The 17,194-nt window shown below is 42.0% G+C and overlaps 2 protein-coding genes across 5 annotated transcripts; both read left to right on the top strand.

Annotated features, from left to right (window-relative positions):
• Positions 1–356: 356 nt before the first annotated feature.
• On the top strand, positions 357–4,235 carry LOC129854525 (zinc finger protein 250-like). Of its 2 annotated transcripts, XM_055921686.1 has the most exons (3): positions 358–777; positions 2,546–2,736; positions 2,849–4,235. In XM_055921686.1, exons 2-3 carry the CDS (start codon positions 2,547–2,549, stop codon positions 3,790–3,792), a joined length of 1,134 nt encoding a protein of 377 aa, XP_055777661.1. In that variant the 5' UTR covers positions 358–777; position 2,546; the 3' UTR covers positions 3,793–4,235. The 2 variants fall into 2 exon arrangements, with proteins under 2 accessions (XP_055777672.1, XP_055777661.1); XM_055921697.1 differs by having other exon boundaries at positions 357–2,736.
• Positions 4,236–4,323: 88 nt separating this feature from the next.
• LOC129854529 (sesquipedalian-1-like) lies at positions 4,324–16,653 on the top strand. 3 transcript variants are annotated; one of them, XM_055921720.1, is made up of 4 exons: positions 4,324–4,848; positions 7,511–7,631; positions 15,315–15,621; positions 16,073–16,653. In XM_055921720.1, exons 2-4 carry the CDS (start codon positions 7,551–7,553, stop codon positions 16,501–16,503), a joined length of 819 nt encoding a protein of 272 aa, XP_055777695.1. In that variant the 5' UTR covers positions 4,324–4,848; positions 7,511–7,550; the 3' UTR covers positions 16,504–16,653. The 3 variants fall into 3 exon arrangements, with proteins under 3 accessions (XP_055777695.1, XP_055777679.1, XP_055777687.1); XM_055921704.1 differs by lacking the exon at positions 4,324–4,848 and adding an exon at positions 6,716–7,006; XM_055921712.1 differs by lacking the exon at positions 4,324–4,848 and adding an exon at positions 7,273–7,327.
• Positions 16,654–17,194: the final 541 nt, after the last annotated feature.

Consider the following 17,194-nt stretch of genomic DNA (forward strand, 5'->3'; position numbering starts at 1 on the left):
AGATGAGTCAAGGGGAGAGATCCTGAGAGGGGTGGTGTGAGTAGTAGAGCTGTACCAGTACAAAGTGATAGGCCAAAAGAGTTATATGTTTCAGTAAGATTCCATTTTTTTCATTTATAGCAATGGTTATCAACTGTACTGCAGGAATGGAATGTAAGTCACAGAAAAATGGTGGTGGCAGCTGCAGAGAGGTATTTGGGTGTGCGAAACTTGATGTCAGAAGAGTTACAGGGTGTGTTGTGTGGTAGTGTTCCATCCTTTCAGGCTTCCATCCTTTCAGGTTTTAAATAGTGGAGTGGGTTTTAGTAAGTGTAGACTATTTGTTTATTTTATTATTTAAAAACATTTTTAAACAAAGTTTAAGGAAGTTGTACTCCAGTCTAGTAGGTGGTGGTAATGCAACCTTTTTGGGATGCCAACCGCTTATAAACCTCATCGAAAAATATCCGTGACCTGGAAGTACTTCCTTATTCCTACCTGCTTCATAGCGGGCGTCATACTTGGAGGCTGCTGCTGCGTGTTTTTTTTCTATCAAAACATGAACCTTAGTTCAATTAGTTAACCTGTATTCATACGAAGATTATTTCGTTTACAATGTACATTTTATCAATATTACTTTAAAAAGTTGTAAGCCAAAGGTTGGACACGTTGTTTTCCTGGCGACTGTGTTATATTGTGCTAACTAACGCGTTAACGTTAGCTGGCTAGCCCATTCCCCATACAAACTTGTCTGTTGTTTTGGACACCTAGTCGGCGGATAAGGGTCAACAAAGAGAGGTATCTATTGTTTGAATTTTTTTTTGTGTAAACTTGAGTGTCATACACAAAGTGTATCCTACTCACTGACTGGGTTTCCACCACTAGAGTGTGTTGTCACGATACCAGAATTTCTTTCGATTCCAGGTTTAGTAACTCGATACCATGGCACTTGATCCAGACGGATAACTCTGCTAACGTTACTGCTCTGTTTTATCGTTGGATATCTTTTTGAGTTCAATATCATTACATTTTAAATTTGATGTCAACATTTTTCAGAGACAGCCATGTATGCATCAATTAATAAATTGTACAATCATAATTAATTTGACTGTTTTTACCAATGTAACTACATAACGGTAATCATGTATTTGAATGGTAAATCTCTATTGGTAAACATGGTAAATCAAGATGGCCTAGGGCCTATTCACAATACAGGTGAAAGCATATTCAATGAGTAAGTGCATACATTGAGTTATTGTGCTTGTTTTCACTATTCAAATCCAATTGTATTTGTCACATGTGCCGAATACAACAGGTGTAGACCTTACAGTGAAATGCTTACTTACAAGCCCTTAACCAATAATGCAGTTTTAAGAAAATACTTTTACAATTATTTAATGTGGCTACAGATGACAATCTGTTTCCCTCCCATTTGTGACTTATTTTATTGTACTGATAAACATTTACAATCTCTTATTTTATCAAAACCATTAATGAAGTCATTCATGACGAGACATATAGGTAATCTGTAAATTGTAATTACTTCGCCACTATGGCCTATTTATTGCTTACCTCCCTAATCTTACCTCATTTGCACACACTGTATATAGAGTTTTTTTTCTATTGTTATTGACTGTACGTTTGTTTATTCCATGTGTAACTCTGTTTGTGTCGCACTGCTTTGCTTTATCTTGGCCAGGTCGCAGTTGTAAATGAGAACTTGTTCTCAACTGGCCTACCTGGTTAAATAAAGGTGAAATTAAATAAAAAATATGCCCATATAGTCAGTTGAGGAAGACGTTACAGATGGTGGGAAAGTATCTTTGGATGTGATGCAGAGACGATTAAGTGGATTAATAAAGTTTTTGGTGACACCGCTTTGAATTCAGCATATTTTGCATAATGATTTGCATTATATCACAAAGTACTAGGGTTGTGAATTGTTTGATGTTAGCTTCAGCTGTAAGCTAGCAATGAAAGTTAACCTACAATTACAACTGGTAACTACCGGTATTTTCTTGCATTGTAGAAGGTTTCTAGCCTGTATGGACATTGTTTTGTGAACAGTTTCTACATGCCGTGTTGCATTATTCAAGTGTGGTAACTTCTGTGCAACATGAGTGGGGAGCTAGCAATGAGTAAATGGAGCAGGTAAGAGGCATGAACGGTGCGTTCACTGCAGAAGGGGACATCGGCTGCGCTGATAGACTTCATCCTCTCAATCATTATACGACGTGAGACACATTTGACAGAAGTACAGAAAGCAACAAATTCTAGTACCGAACCATTTTTCATGTTCTAGTATCGAAGTTTCAGTATACCGTGCAACACTACACTACAGAGGTACAACCAAAGAGGGTGACCAACCAATGAGCATTCTCATTGGTTGAGCTTTCTGTTCAAATTGAATAAGCTGTTCAATATGTCATTCAATAACAGTCAATCCCTCCTATCAATATCTAGTGGCAGGTGAATTGACACTGCACTGTTTGCTTATCATCAAATGAAAGTAATGCAATAGTTTTTGGTCCAGACCAGCAGACTCCTCTGTTTATGTTCCTTTCAGGATGTCCAAAATTGAGCGTCTGAATGCCCGTGTGGCGAAGCTGCTGACGGTGGCAGTGCATGAAGTTCTGGAGGTGGTGAAAGAGACTGTGTCAGAGTACCAAGAGAAAACAGCCAGAACTCAGAGAGAGAATGAGAGTCTGAGGAGAAGACTGCAGGAAATGCAGGACAAGATGAAGAGAGAGAACACAGGTGAGTCAGGATAGTGTCTCGGTGGTGGGTGGCTGGCCAACATAATCACATCAACAAGATGGCATTTTCTGCTGCTTGCTCAAGTTCACCCTTTCATCGTTTTGTTTTGCAGCTGCTAAACTTGCAACATTTCCTGCAACTGGTGGCCATGGAAGAGCGGCCATCGAGAAACTGTCAGAGCAGGGTTGGAGCCCTAGTCTAGGGCAGGACAGCCCAGAGCCCACACAGGTAGATGAGAAACCAGCGCTCACCTTCGAACAGACTGTGAGACTAAGGCAGGAGGAGGAGGAGTACAATGCACTGGAGCTGGATCAAACAGCACACTATGAGACAGAGTGTAACTTTACCTTAACCTTACCCGGGCATCACGAGGGGGTGGCACAGCAATCAGATGAAGCCATTTTGGTCCACGTGCCTCAGGGTGTGAAAAATGACTCGCACTCAGACTTTGATAGCACTTCACAGGGAAACACCCAGCTTGGCATCAATCTGACTGTTATCAAGACGGAACCCGAGCCCACCGAGTGCTCAGCACCCGAACCGTTGACTATCCCGGAGACCTTTGATTGTGTCGATTTAAGCTGCAATTCCACACGCTACGACCCAACAACGAATGCTCACAAGTCTCATGTGAGCACTGGACCATATAACGAACTCGTATTCGTCCACTCGAGTCACAACAGCGTCGGGAGGAGGTTTGGGTTTGGGAAAAACAGCAGGGACGGGAGGAAACACCATAGGCAACACTTCAGGAGGGATGAGCCGCACAGCTGCTTTGTGTGCGGCAAGACGTTCAGCCGGGTGGGGAACCTGCGTATCCACCAGCGCTGTCACACGGGCGAGAAACCCTACTGCTGCCTTCAGTGCGGTCGGTGTTTCAGTCAGGCCGGGGACCTCAAAAAGCACAAAAGGGTCCACACAGGGGAGAAGCCATACTATTGCGGCCAGTGCGGCAAGAGCTTCAGCCGTGGGGAGAACCTAAAGAGGCATCAGAAGATCCACATCGGAGAGACCTTACACCTGCAGCAGGCATGGAGAGATCAACAGTCGAACTAGGCGTTCAAAGCAATCTTTTGAGAAAAAACTATATAAATGCACATACAGTGCATATGAATGACTATATGAATGCACATGCAGTGCGTGGTACTGAAATTAACATAAGATCTGCAGTGCTGAAAAAGTAAAGTGATTGGGTCATACTCGTGGGTGGATTGGCTGGTTTATTCAAGTTATCGATTTAGTCAATGGGTAACATGTATTTTGACCATTAGTGGATGGCATACCTTTGATCCACTGGAGTGTTCATTATTCAATAGGCAAACCTCTTATCACTGGCTTTTGAATAAGAGAGTACGGTGTGAGCAACAAAATAATGTTTTGTACACTGAAACATTTATCTCCTCTGTACACATACAGGAAAGGCTTGGATGTTGTGTGACAAATATCTAGCATTACAACATTGTGTTCATGATGATTAAAGAGAGAAGTGAGCAAACTGAGGACTTGGGGCAAGACTCTCTTTCTACCTGTCAGAACATAGAAATAGAATGAATTGAACAGGCTTGCAACCTCTAATGCAGAGGAGTAGGCAACCTAGGTCCTGTAGTGACTCAGGCATGTAATATTTTTCTTTTAACCTACCTGGTATACCAAAGAGTATGGAGATACTGACATGTCTTTCTACCCTAACAATGGAAGTCGTCGTTCACGAAGCAGCACGGTCTGTCTAGCTCCTGCCTATCCTTTCTTTGATTTGGTGGATACAGCTCATTATTGTAATCTATTTCTTAATATTCGATGTGGTTTGTTGACATCAACGGCCAGTATTAAATGGAGAGAGATGCTATGCTACTAGCCTCATGACATGAATATGCATGATAAAAAAATGTCATTATTATGAAACTTCTTGCTTGGTAGGCAAAACAATGAAAAACCAACTCCTGCTAGAGAGAGACAGATTTTCCTCCGAGTTCGGCCTCTCTTCCTCTTCGGATATACTACGAATGAAGCTGGATCTACTCATGGTTTTCTAAAGCTAGCCAGGGCTGTAATCATTACGCTGTTTCTGTTTTGAAAACGGAAAACTCAAGACTTTCTATTGGACAAATTCAGGTAGGTCCCGCCCCGTTTGTTTGCTTCTGTTTGGTTCTTACGCTAGATGGTTTCCGTAATGACGGTGGATATTGATCGCCTGCCTACTAGACGGTTTATAACTGCGTGTGCATGTCGAAATCTTCGTTGAGAATGCTGAAACAGACACATTTTCATTTGTTCATTTTCAAAATTAAATGAAGGTCAGCTTGCAAATTCAGCAGGCTGTGGTGTGAAAAGTATTTTAGAAGTGCGGTCTTTATTTTATTATCGTTAATGCCGGTTTTGGTGTGCGTATTAATGCATGAGCACCTTTTCCCCCTCCTATCAATACAATAATTGTATTAATTCATACAAAATGTTTTACCTCGTGAAATTTCAAATGCTTTCTGTCATTACTAAATTTGATAGGTATTAACATTACCATTTAACACAAACATTGGATTAAAATATTTAATCCGTCATTTTCCTCAAATGAAGCGGATGATGACGCAACCTTTCAGGATAAATGGCGTTCGCCTGACCCGGAGCAGGCTAGTATAGGGCTCAGGTGTGTTGAGTTTAGTCAATCATTGAACTGATCAATTAGCTTAGTTGGTCTGGTGGCTAGTTGGGACAAAACAGGAACAGGGTTATTTTAGTGTTCATCTCAGAATGTCATGCTCTAACGTTATAATCGGCATAAAGATAGGCCTACCTCATGTTACAAAATAGCACTAGTTTTAGAGTGGGGAATTGTGCAACTCTTAGGCTGTGTTTACACAGGCAGCTTTTGCTCAAATAGTGAGAAAAAAAAATCAGCATTGGACTGCCTGTGTAAACACAGCCTTATAGTGTTTGGTGGTCAGTCACTACTCAGACAATGACATGGACACATGATAAGCATGTGCCTTTACTTTATTACAAACCCATGAGGATAGTACATGGCATTTAACACTATGGAATTCATTCCCATGACTGTTTCCGCAATCAACATTAACATAAGCAGTTTCATCTAAGTAATTTCCATTATGTGTGCATTTGAGGCAATTGCAACACATTCAGAAACTATCACAAATCATTAACTAATTGTACAGTTCAAAGGATAAACACCTAGTATGATTTCATAGGCTACAACAATATTGTATGGGGGTTGATGAGATTTGCATAAACCAACAGAGAAGACAATGGGGTATACATCCCCATGACAAAGGAGTCCCTTATCAACATGACCTCAGATCTAGTGTGACCTGACATTGTGAATAGAGTTCATTCAATCCAATGCTGGCTTCAGTGGTGAAAAAAATTACCCAATGGTCATACTTGAGTGAAAGTAAAGATGCCTTAAAAGAAAATGACTCAAGTAAAAGTGAGTCACCCAGTAAAATACTACTTGAGTAAACGTATCTGGTTTTAAAATGTACTTATGTATGGTGGTGGAAAAAGTACTCAATTGTCACACTTGAGTAAAAGTAATACATCAAATTTAAGCAAACCAGATTGCAACATTTTATTTTTTACAGACAGACAAGGACACACTTCCAACACACATAATTTACAAGCCCAATATTTGTGTTTAGTGATTGAGCCAGATCTGGGGCAGTAGAGATGACAACGCATTATATTGATAGGTGTGTGAATTGGTCCATATTGCTGTCCTGCCAGAGCATTCCAAATGTAAGAGGTACTTTTGGGTGTCGGGGAAAATAATATGGGAGTAAAAAGTATATATTTTCTTTAGCAATGTAGTGGAGTAAAAGTTGTAAAAAATATATATAGTAAAGTATAGGTACCCCAAAAAACGACTTAAGAAGTACTTCAAAGTATTTTTACTTATTAAAGACTTTACACCCCTGGCTTTATCAGCATACAGTTGAGGGGCGTGGCCCATGTTACCTATGAGGCGCTGACCTGGACGATGTGCTCAGTTGAGCGCTCACCTTAGTTACCAGGAAGTGTTTGACAACACCCAAGGAGCTGGTAGGACGGTTTTGTCTAGAATGGATACAGTTTATGTCACAATGGACTTTTTGTAGCAGGTTAGGATAATTAACATAACAGATTATGAGAATTAGGTTAAGGTTATGAAAAGGGTTAGGGTTAGCTAAAATGCAACATTTTATTTTTACGTCAATTTGACAACAACTGTATCCCATCTAGCCAATACCTGGTGAGCCTTTACACGTTATTCTACAGAGAGGTGAGTAAGCAACCCCATTTACCCTATGCTCTTTTACTAGGCATACTCATCTGAGTTCCTCTCGATGAAGAGAAGTAGCCTTCGACTTCTTAGCCCAATAATATTACAAAACTTCCATTTGCCTTTATTTTAAAAATGCGGAAGCAGAATACGTAAAGGGGATTTCTCATGATGAACGCTACAGTAGCCTATGCGTTTTTGTTTTACGCATCCCCATAGCTGCAACAAAGCATTATAATTGTATATAATAATTACGGATTGTGCATATTGAATAAGACTAATATTCGTAAAGATGCGTCAATTCACCATCACAGCAATGAAGTATGCGAACTTTGTAATACAATCTCAAAGTTCAAACGCAAATGGCGTTAAATCATTAGACAACAAAAAAAATCGATAATTCAAAAACATTTGAATATTTTTTTGCCAAGTTAAAGTCCGCAGTGAGAGAATGTGCTGCAGTGATGTGGTGGGTGCCCTACTAACTTCCTTGTTTTTATGTAGCCCAACTCAGCTACTCCTATGGTAAAAGTATGGTGTTGAGATGAAGATTACTGGGAAGATCCTCACTCACTTTCAGTCGTGCAGCTCACCCGTCGACAAAGAAGGATACCTGTATAAAAAGGTAACCCGATAACACGCCTTTCTGCATGTCTTACAGACTAACTTGTATATTCTATCATTTCAGCTAACACAATCCTTTGCTTGTTAACCTTGCTTTTTAATTGCAGATTGACTAAATTAGGTGTATCAAATGCCCATTCAAAGCCAATGGTGAAGTCAGGGCAAAACGAAGTGACTTTTTAAATTTAATTTAATTTTATTTGACCTTTATTTAACTAGGCAAGTCAGTTAAGAACAAATTCTTATTTACAATGACTGCCTACCAAAAGGCAAAAGGCCTCCTGCAGCGACGGGGCCTGGGATTAGAAAAAATAAATAAATACAATATAAATATAGGACAAAACACACATTACAACAAGAGAGACAACACTACATAAAGAGAGACCTAAGACAACAACATAGCAAGGCAGCAACACAAAACAACAACATGGTAGCAACATAACATGGTACAAACATTACTGGGCACAGACAACAGCACAAAGACCAAGAAGGTAGAGACAACAATACATCACACAAAGCAGCCACAACTGTCAGTAAAAGTGTCCATGATTGAGTCTTTGAATGAAGAGATTGAGATAAAACTCCAGTTCCAGTCGCAGCTGCAGCAAACTGAAAAGAGGAGCGACCCAGGGATCTGTGTGTTTTGGGGACTTTTAACAGAATGTGACTGGCAGAACGGGTGTATGTAGAGGATGAGGACTGCAGTAGCTATCTCAAATAGGGGGGAGTGATGCATAAGACGGTTTTATAAATAAGCATCAACCAGTGGTTCTTGCGACGGGTATACAGAGATGACCAGTTTACAGAGGAGTATAGAGTGCAGTGATGTGTCCTATAAGGAGCATTGGTGGCAAATCTGATGGCCGAATGGTAAAGAACATCTAGCTGCTCGAGAGCACCCTTACCTGCCCATCTATAAATGATGTCTCCGTAATCTAGCATGGGTAGGATGATCATGTTAGTTTGGCAGCTGGGGTGATAGAGGAAACCAAGTCTAGATTTAACTTTAGGCAGCTGCCAAAAATAAAGGAAACACCAACATGACTTAATAGGGCATTGGGCCAGCACGAGCCAGAAAATCTTCAATGCACCTTGGTATAGATTCCACAAGTGTCTCCAACTCTTACTCTTACATTTGGTGTTTTGTTGATGGTGGTGGAAACCGCGTCTCAGGCGCCACTCTAGGATCTCCCATAAGTGTTCAATTGGGTTGAGATCTGGTGACAGAGACGACCATGGCATATGGTTTACATCGCTTTCATGATCATCAAACCTTTCAGTGACCACTCAAGCCCTGTGGATAGGTGCATTTTCATCCTATGGGAGCATAGCCATGGTAGCCAAAATAATGGCCTGCCCTGCATTTCTATACATGACCCTAAGCATGATGAAATATTAGGGCAGGTGTGCTCAGAGATGGGAAACAATGGAATATGATAGCACATCAGGAGAAGATGAGGGCACACTGATTAAGGAAGGATGGCAGAGGGGGATGTGGAATATGAATCGGATAGCAGTGGAAATAAGGAAGAATGGACCTCTGTCCAAAATAATGGGAAAAGAAGCAAAGTTAGGGTTGGAAAGAAGACTCCTAATGTTGAGAATACCTCATATCTGTTGTGAGTCTGGATCCTAGGAGAATTGGGGACTGAATTGTCAAATCCGTTAGAAGTATTTAAGATGGTAGAGAGAGGTGTGGAGTCGGTGGGGGTAGGGGTCACGAGGAGTGGGCTGGTCTTGCTTTTTTGTGTTTCTGCTGAACAGAGGAAGCGTGTATTGGGTATCGGGTGAATTGATGGCCATGCAGAGCTAAGGAGAAGATAAACTGTCAAGGGAGTAATTGCTGGAGTCTCGGAGGGAGTGGGCATTGAGGAGCTGATGAGTGTTCTTGGAGTGGTTGATGCATGGAGGATGAATTGTTGGCTCAATGGCAAGAAAGAGAAGAGCTGGTCTATTCTTGTTTTTTGATGTGGAGTCCCTCCTGACCCGAATGAAGCTGGGCTATGTGCACTTTACTGTAAGAGCTTTTATTTTGAGGCAGTTGCAGTGTAAACTGTGTAGAATGTTTGGACATGTAGAGAGTGTCTGCAGGTGGAGGAATCCAAGATGTAGAAGTTGTGGAAAAGAAGCTCATGGTGATTTTTTTTTTTTTGTTGAAGAAGCTGTAAAGTGTTGCAACTGTGGTGGAAAGCATGTAGCAAATTTTTGGAGTGCCTGACGAGGTCGAAAAATAAGGAAGTTGTCAGGGTCGTCCAGAGCATTTCATATGCAGAGGCTGTCAAAGGGGTGGAGGGAACTAAAGGTACTCCTAAGGACTCCATGGTGTTGGGTAAGCCTTCAATGCAGACTGCAGAGTTGGCTTCTACCAGCAGGATCCAAGGATGTTACATGTAAAGGGGGACTTTGTGATTTTTTTTTTTAATGGTAACAGTGATCATTGGGACGGCTAAAGTGGAGGGAAAGTCCAAGAAGATGGTCATTATTGTGGATGCGGCAGATTGGTTCCTGGGACTAAAATATTTATCAGGGAAGGAGTTACATGAGACGCAGTCACAAGCAGTGATGCCAGAGAGGAAGATGCGAAGCGAGAGGTGATAACTGTGCCCAAAATCTGTCTTCTCCAGCAGGTGGCTTTTTTTCATAAAGCGAGGAATTTTTGTCAGATTGTCGAATTATATATGGCTTATTTGATCGAATAGAAGTTTCGTAATGATTAGGTTGTTAAGAGTCTATTGATGTAAGTCGGACACGTGACATCCTGGTAACTTTGAGAAAAATTACTTTATACTGGAGTTGTGCCTGGTCGTCACTAGTTGCCACAGTCATAAAGTCCACCTATTTCTACAACTTAACATCTTAAAATGTGTTATGCCAAACCCTAACCTTAAATTGAAACCAAAAAGCACATTTTTGTTTATATAATTTTTTTAAACGAAATAGCCAATTTGACTTTGTGGCTGTGGTAACTAGTGGAAACCGTTGTGCCTGTTGTTCACATGCGTGTCTGCCCTCTCATTGGCTAGAATGGTCCCACCTGATCTTGCCTCCTCTCAACTGCCTTCCATTTTTAAAGACATTTCTTTTCATTGTTAGTGGCCTTTATTCACCTTTATTTAACCAGGTAGGCCAGTTGAGAACAAGTTCTCATTTACAACTGCGACCTGGCTAAGATAAAGCAAAGCAGTGCGACAACAACACAGAGTTACACATAAACAAATGCACAGTCAATAACACAATAGAAAAATCTATGTACAGTGTGTGCAGATGTAGAAGAGTAGGGAGGTAAGCCAATAAATAGGCCATAGAGGCGAAATAATTACAATTGAGTGATCAATGTGCAGATGATGATGTGCAAGTAGAGATACTGGGGTGCCAAAGAGCAAGAGTATAGATAACAATATGGGGATGACGTAGTTGGGTGTGCTATTTACAGATTGGCTGTGTACAAGTGCAGTGATCGGTAAGCTGCTTTGACAGCTGATGCTTAAAGTTAGAGAGGGAGATATAAGACTCCAGCTTCAGTGATTTTTGCAATCCGTTCCAGTCATTGGCAGCAGAGAACTGGAAGGAAAGGCAGTGTTGGCTTTGGGGATGACCAGTGAAATATACCTGCTGGACCGTGTGCTACGTGTGGGTGTTGCTATTTGTACCAGTGAGCTGAGGTAAGGTGGGGCTTTACTTAGCATAGACTTATAGATGACCTGGAGCCGGTGGGTTTGGCGACGAGTATGTAGTGAGGACCAGCCAAAGTCAAGGATTGGTAGGATAGTCAGTTTTACGGAGGGTATGTTTGGCAGCATGAGTGAAGGAGGCTTTGTTGTGAAATAGGAAGCCGATTCTAGATTTAATTTTGGATTGGTGATGCTTAATGTGAGTCTGGAAGGAGTGTTTACAGTCTAACCAGACACCTAGGTATTTGTAGTTGTCCACATATTCTAAGTCAGAACCGTCCAGAGTAGTGATACTTGTCAGGCGGGAGGGTGCGGGCAGCAATCGGTTGAAGAGCATGCACTTAGTTTTACTTGCATTTTAAAGCAGTTGGAGGCCTCGGAAGGAGTGTTGTATGGCATTGAAGCTCGTTTGGAGGTTTGTTAGCACAGTGTCCAAAGAAGGGCCAGATGTATACAGAATGGTGTCGTCTGCGTAGAGGTAGATTAGAGAATCACCAGCAGCAAGAGCGACATCATTGATATATACAGAGAAAAGAGTCGGCCCGAGAATTGAGCCCTGTGGCTCCCCCATAGAGACTGCCAGAGGTCCGGACAACAGGCCCTCCGATTTGACACACTGATCTCTATCTGAGAAGTAGTTGGTGATATACGCACCATACGCACTACCCTCTGTAGCGCCTTACAGTCTGATGCCGAGCAGTTCCCATACCAGGCAGTGATGCAACCGGTCAGGATGCTCTCGATGGTGCAGCTGTAGAACTTTTTGAGGATCTGGGGACCCATGCTAAATCTTTTCAGTCTACTGAGGGGGACAAGGTGTTGTGCCCTCTTCACGACTCTCTTGGTGTGTTTGGACCATAATAGTTTGTTGGTGATGTGGACACCAAGGAACTTGAAACTCTCGTCTCGTTCCACTACAGCCCTGTCGATGTGAATGGGGGTGTGTTTGGTCCTCCTTTTCCTGTAGTCCACGATCAGCTCCTTTGTCTTGCACACATTGAGGGAGGGGTTGTTGTCCTGGCATCACACTGCCAGTTCTCTGACCACCTCCCTATAGGCTGTCTCATCGTTGTCGGTGATCAGGCCTACCACTGTTGTGTCGTCAGCAAACGTAATGATAGTGTTGGAGTCGTGTTTGGACACGCAGTCGTGGGTGAACAGGGAGTACAGGAGGGGACTAAGTACGCACCCCCGAGGGGCCCCCGTGTTGAGGATCAGTGTGGCAGATGTGTTGTTGCCTACCCATACCACCTGGGGGAGGCCAGTCATCAAGTCCAGGATCCAGTTGCAGAGGGAGTTATTTAATCTCAGGGTTCTTAGCTTAGTGATGAGCTTTGAGGGCATTATGGTGTTGAATTCTGAGCTGTAGTCAATGAACAGCATTCTCACATAGTTGCTCCTTTTGTCCAGGTGGGAAAGGGCAGTGTGGAATGTGATTGAGATTGCATCATCTGTTGGGGTGGTATGCGAATTGGAGTGGGTATAGGGTTTCTGGGATGATGGTAATGTGAGCCATGACCAACCTTTCAGAGCACATTATGGTCACCGACGTGAGTGCTACGGGGCGTAGTCATTTAGTCAGGTTACCTTCGCTTTCTTGGGCACAGGGACTATGGTGGTCTGCTTGAAACATGTAGGTATTACAGATTCGGTCAGGGAGAGGTTGAAAATGTCAGTGAAGACATATGCCAGTTGGTCCGCACATGCTCTGAGTACATGTCCTGGTAAGCTGTCTGGCCCATCGGTCTTGTGAATGTTGACCTGTTTAAAGGTCTTGCTCACAACGGCTATGGACAGCGTGATCACACAGTCGTCCGGCACAGCTGGTGCTCTCATGCATGCTTCAGTCTTGCTTGCCTCAAAGTGAGCATTAAAGGCATTTAGCTCGTCTAGTAGGCTCGCGTCCCTGGGCAGCTCATGGCTGGGTTTCCCTTTGTAGTCCGTAATAGTTTGTCATATCTGACGAGTGTCAGAGCCGGTGTAGTAGGTTTCAATCTTAGTCATGTATTGACGCATTGACTGTTTGATGGTTCATCTGAGGGAATAGCAGGATTTCTTATAAGTGTCCGGATTAGTGTCCCGCTTCTTGAAAGCGGCAGCTCTTTGACTTTAGCTAAGATTTTTCCTGTAATCCATGGCTTCTGGTTTGGATCTGTACCTACGGTCATTGTGGGGACGACGTCGTTGAAGCCAGTGACTGATATGGTGTATATGCCATTGGATGAATCCCGGAACATATTCCATTGGTTTCCATTGGATGAATTTCAATTGGATGAATCCCGGAACATATTCCAATGACAAAATGAAAACCTGTTTTTAGAAATGTTTGCAAATGTGTTGAAAATGAAATGCATAAATATCGAATTTACATAGGTATTCACACCCTTGAGACAATACATCACATTTGGCAGTGATTACAGCTGTCTTTCTTGGTAAGTCTCTAAGAGCTTTGCACACCTGGATTGTACAATATCTCCTCATTATCTTTAAAAAAAGATTCAAGCTATGTCTAGTTGGTTGTTGATCATTGTTAGACAGCCATTCAGTCTTTTAAGAACAATTTAAGAACATTCAATGTTGTCTTGGTAAGCAACTCCAGTGTATATTTGGACTTGTGTTTTAGGTTATTGACCTGCTGAAAGGTGAATGTGTCTGTTGGAAAGCAGACTGAACCAGGTTTTCCTCTAGGATTTTGCCTGTGCTTAGCTTTATTCCACAAATGTTTATTTTTTTTTTACTCCCAAGTCCTTGCCGATGACAAGTATTTCCATAACATTATGCAGCCACCACCATGCTTGGAAATATGGTGGTACTCTGTGATGTCATGTTGGGGATTTGCACCAATCATAACGCTTTGTATCCAGGACATAAAGGTAATTTATTTGCCAATTTGTTTGCAGTTTTACTTAAGTGCCTTATTGCAAACAGGATACATGTTTGGAATATTTGTTTTCTGTACAGTCTTTAATTTCGCTCTTTAATTTAGGTTAGTATTGCAGAGTAACTACAATGTTGTTGATCCACCCTCAGTTTTCTCCTATCACAGCCATTAAACGCAGTAATTGTTTTAAAGTCACCATTGGCCTCATGGTGAAATCGCTAAGTGGTTTCCTTCCTCTCTGGCAACTGAGTAAGGAAGGACGCCTGTATCTTTGTAGTGACTGGGTGTATTGATACACCATCCAAAGTGTAATTAATAACTTCACCATGCTCAAAGGGATATTCAATATATATATTGGGTGCCCTTTGCGAGGCATTGGAAAACCTTCCTGGTTTTTGTGGTTGAATCTGTGTTTAAAATTCAGTGCTTGACTGAGGTGCCTTACAGATAAATATATGTGTGGGGTACAGAACTGAGGTAGTCATAAAATCATGTTAAACACTAATATTGCACACAGAGTGAGTCCATGCAACTTATGTGAATTGTTAAGCACATTTTTACTCCTGATCTTATTGTGAGTAGGCCAGTGACACAATCTCAATTTAATCCATTTAAAATTCAGGCTGTAACCCAACAAAATGTGGAAAAAGTGAAGTCCTTTTCTGAAGGCACTGTATGTGTGTCTTTCGGAGCGGTTGGGATAAAGCAGAAGTGCAACTTTGACGGGCCATGACCTGGTGCACCCCGGTTCAGCCTAGTCGAAACCCCCTCAGTGACAATTGAGCAATAAACTGCACAGGCGCACGTATTTGACTGTGAAGGCTGAGCTTGGAACGGGAAGAGTGCCTATTCAGGCCTGCACATAAAGTAAACTAGTTTTTATTGGTATTTTTTTTATATGATAAAGATATTTTTTAATACAGTACTAATGCCAGATATGTAAAATGTTCTCTCCAGAGCACATTCATTTGTGCTAGATTTAAAGAAAAGAAAATTATGTACATATTTATTTTTAATTCAGAATGATTCAACTACAATAACTATTTGCATACCCCCTGACTGATACTGACATCAGACCTGTTGGAACAACAGATTGTTTTGACTAAACATCCCATTGTACCATTACATACAGGGTGAGAGAAACACTTCCTATCAGAAGCGCTGGTTCATGCTGAAGGCAAACCTGCTCTTCTACAAGGACCGGGCCAACCACCGCGACCTGCTTGGCGTCATTGTTTTGGAGGGCTGCTCAGTGCAGCTGTGCGAGTCTGAAGAGCAGTTTGCCTTTTCGCTGGTGTGGAGCGGTGAACCGGGCCTGCGCACCTACAAGCTAGCCGCAGAGGACCAGCCCAGCCAGGAGAGCTGGATCAGGGCCCTGCTGTCGGCCAACCACGGCTACCTGGCCGCGCTGGTCATGGATCTGGAGAAACAGTACAAAGGTGAATGGGTGCAGGATTTTGTTCCATTCCAGCACTAGGCAAGCTAGATAATTAGGAGTAGATACATCAACAAGGTGTTTGCCTGGTCATGAGAGTAGCTGGAAGACAAGTGGTCAAGCTTGGTCGTTGAGAGCTAGTAGGTAAATAACCGGATTCAACTAATCATCAAGTCCCCGATTTTAGTTGAATCAAGTGTTTTAGTGCTGGGCTGGAATAAAACTCTGCACGTCCTAAATATCTACAGGATCAGGATTGGTGACCGCGTTGAAATGTACTTATGAGTTAGTGGTTCCCGCTACTTATACACGTGATGGTTTTACATATGCAAAGCACCTTCATCAATGTTCAGCTGTGTTTAATGAAAAAGTGTCCATGAATGGTGTTTTGATGAAAAAGTGTCCATGAATGTCCTCGCATCTTTTTTCTTAGTCACTCCTTCCTCCTTCCACAGAGGCCATGAAAGCATTTCCTGATGACCCATCCCAGCAGTCTACACTGGCTGGCCCAAACACAGAGAGGCCAACTCAGTCGCTGATTTGGCTGAACTCTGGGACCGCCACCCTTTCACAGTACCTAGGGCCAGGTGTGGGAGCCGGGCATAGCTTTAGCACAAATCAAATGCTACAAATTCCTCCCATTTCCTCTAAACCAACCAATAAGAGGTCTCCAAAACTCTGGCCCAAGAGAAATGCAAATGTTGTGCCTATTAATGTCCCAGCCTCACCCCAAGGGGAGTGGTCAGTGACTGGGTCAGGACCCAAGGTGGAATTTAGCGAACTGCATGAAGACTTTGGCAAGGAGGTGAAGGAGCTGATTGCTGATTGGTTGAGAAGGGGACAGAAAGACGTAATTCAGGAAGAAGACTTAATTGATTTTGGTTGATTCAGCATGGTATGTCACTATAAGCTTGTAAACAATCCATACCAAAGGAGTCTGTACCAATTGCAATAATGGATGCCAACATCAATGAATATTTGTGAATGTAAGAAAATATATAATGATTATTTTAAAATAAATATTTTTTAGACAGTTTTCCTCTTCCCCAATCATTTGAATTAATATCTATGATTTAAAAGTCAATCATTTATCAACAGTTGTTCTCCCCATTTAGAGCCAATAAGCTACAATTTTATTACATGTAATGCCGTAATAATACAGCTATTACATTCAATAGAGAAACTCACAAATCAATTGCATGTATTATGAGTTGTCTTCTTCACATTGGTTGAAATTCACAAAAGCCAGGATGATTCCAAAAATAGTCTATTCACCACAGCAACTCAACCCACACAAATTATGCAGAGGATATGAAACGCTGTTAGATGCAACCTAAAAATGAATACAGTATGGGAAATACATTCATCTGGTGCCATTGATAACTGAGCACTCCAATACCCCATTTGGGTGTCCACAAATGTTCCTCCTTGGTGACATGAAATCCCTTTTCGCTGACACTGAGCCCCACGGGACTTGTCTGATGTCAGTACCGCTAATGTGCCAAACGAACTAACCGCTTTAGGGTACTAATTAATATGACCCCACCATCGAAAGCGCTCACGAACACATAGGCTAC

The sequence above is a fragment of the Salvelinus fontinalis genome, chromosome 1, assembly GCF_029448725.1.
Source record: "Salvelinus fontinalis isolate EN_2023a chromosome 1, ASM2944872v1, whole genome shotgun sequence".
NCBI classification, from domain to species: Eukaryota; Metazoa; Chordata; class Actinopteri; order Salmoniformes; family Salmonidae; genus Salvelinus; species Salvelinus fontinalis.